Source organism: Penaeus japonicus, unplaced genomic scaffold, assembly GCF_977035675.1.
Source record: "Penaeus japonicus unplaced genomic scaffold, GWHDUDI00000001_assembly GWHDUDI00000011, whole genome shotgun sequence".
Classification (NCBI taxonomy): domain Eukaryota; kingdom Metazoa; phylum Arthropoda; class Malacostraca; order Decapoda; family Penaeidae; genus Penaeus; species Penaeus japonicus.
This window is the reverse complement of record NW_028234413.1, coordinates 40,655,149-40,660,148: the sequence shown is the minus strand read 5'-3', so window position 1 is coordinate 40,660,148 and position 5,000 is coordinate 40,655,149. Positions and strand designations below refer to the sequence as shown.

Here is a 5,000-nt window from a genome sequence, read left to right as displayed (position 1 = left end):
CCTCCCTCCCCTCCCTCACCCCATTACCCTTCCCCCCCCCTTCATTCCCTCCCTCCCCTCCCTACCCCATTACTCTTCCGTCTTCCCCCCCCCTTCCCTTCCCTCCCCACCTCATTACCCTTCCGCCCTCCCCCCCTTCCCGTCCCTTCCCGTCCCTTCCCCCCCACCTCATTACCCTTCCGCCTTCCCCCTCCCCCCATCCTTAACCCTTTACGCCCACCGTATCCTTCAGCACGCCCAGTTCGTTTCACGCTTTCCATCCACTCCCCCTCCCCCCCCCCCTCTTCGTACGCTCAAACGCCCATTACTCCTTTGCTCTTCCCCTCCCCCTCCTCTCCCCCTCCATCTTTCCCCCTCCTCCACCATTCCTCCTCCACCTCCCCCTCCACCTTTTCTCCACCTCCCCCACCTCCCCCTCCACCTTTACCCTTCCCCCTCTATTTCTCTCCCTCCACCTCTCCCCCTCCACCTCTCCTTACGCCCACCCTCCACCTCCCCTTCCTCCACCTTTACCCCTCCGTCTCCACCTGTCCTTACGCCCCCCCGGCACCCTTGACCCCCGTGGACCTAGCAAAGCGAAGGGCGTCTGGGACATGCCTCGCAGGAGGGGGTTCCGCCGAGGTTAAGCATAACGGAGGGAAGTCAACTCATAAAAAGAAGGAGAAGGAGAAGAAGAATGAAGATGGAGAAGAAGAAGAAGAAGAGGAGGAAGAAGGAGAAGGAGAAGAAGAAGAAGAAGAAGAAGAAGAAGAAGGAGGAGAAGATGAGGGAGAAGGAGAAGAAGAAGAGGAAGAAGAAGAAGAAGAAGAAGAAGAAGAAGGAGGAGAAGATGAGGGAGAAGAAGAAGAAGAAGGAGGAGAAGAAGAAGAAGAAGAAGAAGAAGAAGAAGAAAAAGAAAAGAAGCAGAAGAAGAAGAAAAAGAAAAGAAGCAGAAGAAGCAGAAATAGAAAAAAAGAAGAAGAAGAAGAAAAGGAAGAAGAGGAGGAGGAAGAAATTGTTTATCTTTTTAGTCCCGACTTTGTTTTGGTTCTCGGGGGTTGAATTGTGTGTGTGTGTGTTTGTGTATGTTGAGTGAGTATGTACGTGCGTGTGTATGTATGTATTTACTTATGTAAATATGTATTTATGCACACATGTGCGTGCTCAAGGAAACCATTACACAGAATCACGCAAACCAAACTCTTATTCGTAGAACAGAATGCTAACGAGCAAGCGGAAGTCACGACAAACACGACAAAGACACTCCTTGATATTCCAGAAGGAAGTACGCATCATCTTTACTTATTCATTCATTTATTTATTTCTCTCTTCCATTTCTTTCTACTTATCTGAACATAACAAAAGCAACAACCAACAACAACAACAACATCAAGAAAACGACGACAACAACAAAAACGACAATAATTTGATAAACAAAAACAAAAACAACAACAATACCTACACACAACACGACAACGACAACAAAACTACAACAATAAAATCAACAAAAACAAAACAACAACAATACCTACACAACACGACAACAACAACAACAACAACAACGCAACAATCGCAACAGGGAAATCAACAGCAAAAGCACCACCGCCCGTTTGCAATACTCGTAAACAAAGGCCGGTCCTGAACACGTAATGACAAGTTCTATTGCTCACGACAGCTGTAAACGTCAGAATTAATGCCAGGGTTTTCCTTGGGTCTTCCTTATTATGAAGGAGCAGTGGGGAGACTTCGAGGAAAAAAAGAAAGAAATTTGATATTTCTGAAAGGATTGTGGTAGCAGGAATATTTGAATGTGTATATGGATTAGGATATATACGCACTTTCGCGCACACGCACACGTACACGTACACGTACAGTACACGTACATATACACGCACACACACACACACACACACACACACACACACACACACACACACACACACACACACACACACACACAAACACAAACACATACACACCCCACCACCCCCACACACCCCACCCCACCCCCCCACACACCACAAGAAATGATAACAAATGTCCCGAGTGTGACCCGAGATGACCTCAGATAACTTCGGCGTCAGCTACCTGTGTTCGGGGTCACTGACTCATACAGCGACGCGCTCTCGGAACTTGTAGAATCGGTCTGGTTATGTTGTTGTTGTTGTTGTTGTTGTTATTGTTTTTGTTTTATGTTTATACTGGTTTGGGTTTGGTATGGGTTTTGTTGTTTTCTGTTGTTGTTGTTGTTTTATGTTTACACTCTGTGGTTCGGAAAGGGTTTTGTTGTTTTTGTTTTATGTTTACACTCTGTGGTTCGGAAAGGGTTTTGTTGTTTTTGTTTTATGTTTACGCTCTGTGGTTTGGAAAGGGTTTTGTTGTTTTTGTTTTTGTTTTATGTTTACACTGTGGTTTGGAAAGGGTTTTGTTGTTTTTGTTTTTGTTTTATGTTTACACTGTGGTTTGGAAAGGGTTTTGTTGTTTTTGTTTTTGTTTTATGTTTACACTGTGGTTTGGAAAGGGTTTTGTTGTTTTTGTTTTTGTTTTATGTTTACACTGTGGTTTGGAAAGGGTTTTGTTGTTTTTGTGTTGTTGTTGTTTTTGTTTTATGTTTACGCTCTGTGGTTTAGAAGGGGTTTTGTTGTTTTTTGTTTTATGTTTATACTGTGCGGTTCGGAAAGGGTTTTGTTGTTTTTGTTTTATGTTTACACTCTGTGGTTTAGAATGGGTTTGTTGTTTTCCTTTTTCTGTTTGTTTGTTTTGAAGGTCAAGTTATTGTGCGTTGAAGGAAAGATCATCATGTTGTTTTGTGAAGGTCGAATTATTCATGTAGGGAGATGAGATTTCATGAGCTCACTCTCCCAATTATGTTTCGTGTTGTCAGCAAGTTGTGTGTCGTATATGTTTTGTTTTGTTTTGTTTTTTCTTTCCATTAAAAAACATATATGAATACACACACACACACACATATATATATATATATATATATATATATATATATATGTGTGTGTGTGTGTGTGTGTGTGTGTGTGTGTGTGTGTGTGTGTGTTTTGTTTTTAATTAATATAATCTAAACAAAATAATACTTATAAAAAGCGGTAGATAAAAAAACACACGAAAAAGACATACTCAGCAAGATATAAGACCGATAATAAAGACAAGATTAAAAGGAGGCATTACTCAGCAAGATTAAATTAGGACCGAATATCATTAAAAACACACATAAGAAGGTGCGTCAGTAAAGTAGGAAAAAGATATTTAAGGACTTACTGACTAGGGCGTGATGGATGGGCGGCCGTGAGCACAAGGTCTTCCTGGGGAGCGATTTTGGAGTTTTGTGGGTGGAGGCTGGGGTAGGTAGGGTGGGCGTGCGGAGAATCCTAGGTGTGGGTTAGCTGTATTTTGTTACTTTGCTGACGGGCTCTCGCTCTTGCTCTGTCTGTCTTTCTCTTTTTCTTTTTTGCTTTTTTTTCTCTCTCTTTTTCTCTCTTTCTCTTTCTCTCTTTCTCTTTCTCTTTTTTTTCTCTTGCTTTCTCTCTCTTGCTCTCTCTCTCTCTCTTTCTCCTTCTCTCTTTTTTCTCCTTCTTCTCTTTTTTGTCTTTCTCTTTCTCTCTTTTTTTCTCTCTCTCTCTCTCTCTCTCTCTCTCTCTCTCTCTCTCTCTCTCTCTCTCTCTCTCTCTCTCTCTCTCTCTCTCTCTCTCTCTCTCTCTCTCTCTCTCTCTCTCAATCACTCAATCAACACTCACGCGTTCATATATTTATAAGCTCAAACTTACTCACACCTCAATTTCATTTCCCAATGAGCGGGTTTGCACGCATCCACACACACACACACACACATACATATATATATATATATATATATATATATATATATATATATATATATATATATATATATATATATATATATATATATATATATATATATATATACACACAGTATATATATATATGTATATATATATATTATAGATAGTCGACGTACAATATAGCTTTTACAATCAAAATTAAATAGTAAAGGAGACCAAATATGCCCATGGGATGACCTCATGTCGTACTAGTCGCTTGAATTAATGATTTTAAAAATACGCGATGGAAGGATGTTAAGAAAACGAGTTAATGATGTAGAGAAACCGTAGTGATGATAGAAAGATAACGGGGAAATATTTGAAAAAAAAGAATAATTATACTATTAAAACGAGTGATAATTGATAGAGAGTGAAAGTTAATAGGTATTTTGCCTTGTCTTGGGGAATTCGACCCCTTGTTTTGTTTCGTGTGATTTGAACGGTATTCGAATCTTTTGAATTTCGAGGAATTGCTGCCGAGTGTTAATTTTATGTTGACATATGAGATCCGTTAAGTTCGTTATTCTTTTTCTTTTCCTTTTTTTTTTTTTTTTTTTTTTTTTTTTTTGCTTGATTTCGAATGATTTTTGAGGTATGACTTTGTCCTGGGATGAGAGATTAAAAAACTTATAATTTTTGTTGTATTCATTAATTTATCATCACTGTTGTATATATCTATGATTTATTATCATTACCATTATTATAATCATAATTGTTTTTTTCTCATTTTTGCGCCATACAATAATCCCATCAACCATTTCCATTACTATCCTCCCAATTCATCCATCCCCCCCCCCCCCTCTTTTATTCAACTTCCTTCATACCCCCACATTTCTCCTCGACTTTACTCAGTGCATAATCTCACCCCCTCCCCCCTCTCCTCCTCTTCTTTACAGCCAGAGATGTGGGTTGACGGATGAAGACCTCAACCGTCGCTGGAGGGCCCCGAATCCATCTCTTCATCCAACTATTTACAATGCGAAGGTAGGTGGATGATCTTGGATGCTCTTGGAGGGTTTGGGTGAGATGATGGTGGTTGTGAGGGTGATGGGGATTGTGATTGTGAGGTTGTGGTGGGGATTGTGATGGTGGTTGTGATGGGGATTGTGATTGTGAGGTTGTGGTGGGGATTGTGAGGTTGTGGTGGGGATTGTGATGGTGGTTGTGATA

General features: G+C 40.6%; 1 protein-coding gene across 1 annotated transcript in view; it reads left to right on the top strand.

Moving 5' to 3' along the window:
* The window catches only part of LOC122260742 (cytosolic carboxypeptidase 1), a 40,757-nt gene that overhangs the window by 29,924 nt on the left and 5,833 nt on the right, over nt 1-5,000 (top strand). The window contains exon 16 of the mRNA XM_086541460.1: nt 4,727-4,814. Coding sequence (XP_086397586.1) covers nt 4,727-4,814 — 88 coding nt within the window. The remainder of the gene's footprint in view (nt 1-4,726; nt 4,815-5,000) is intronic.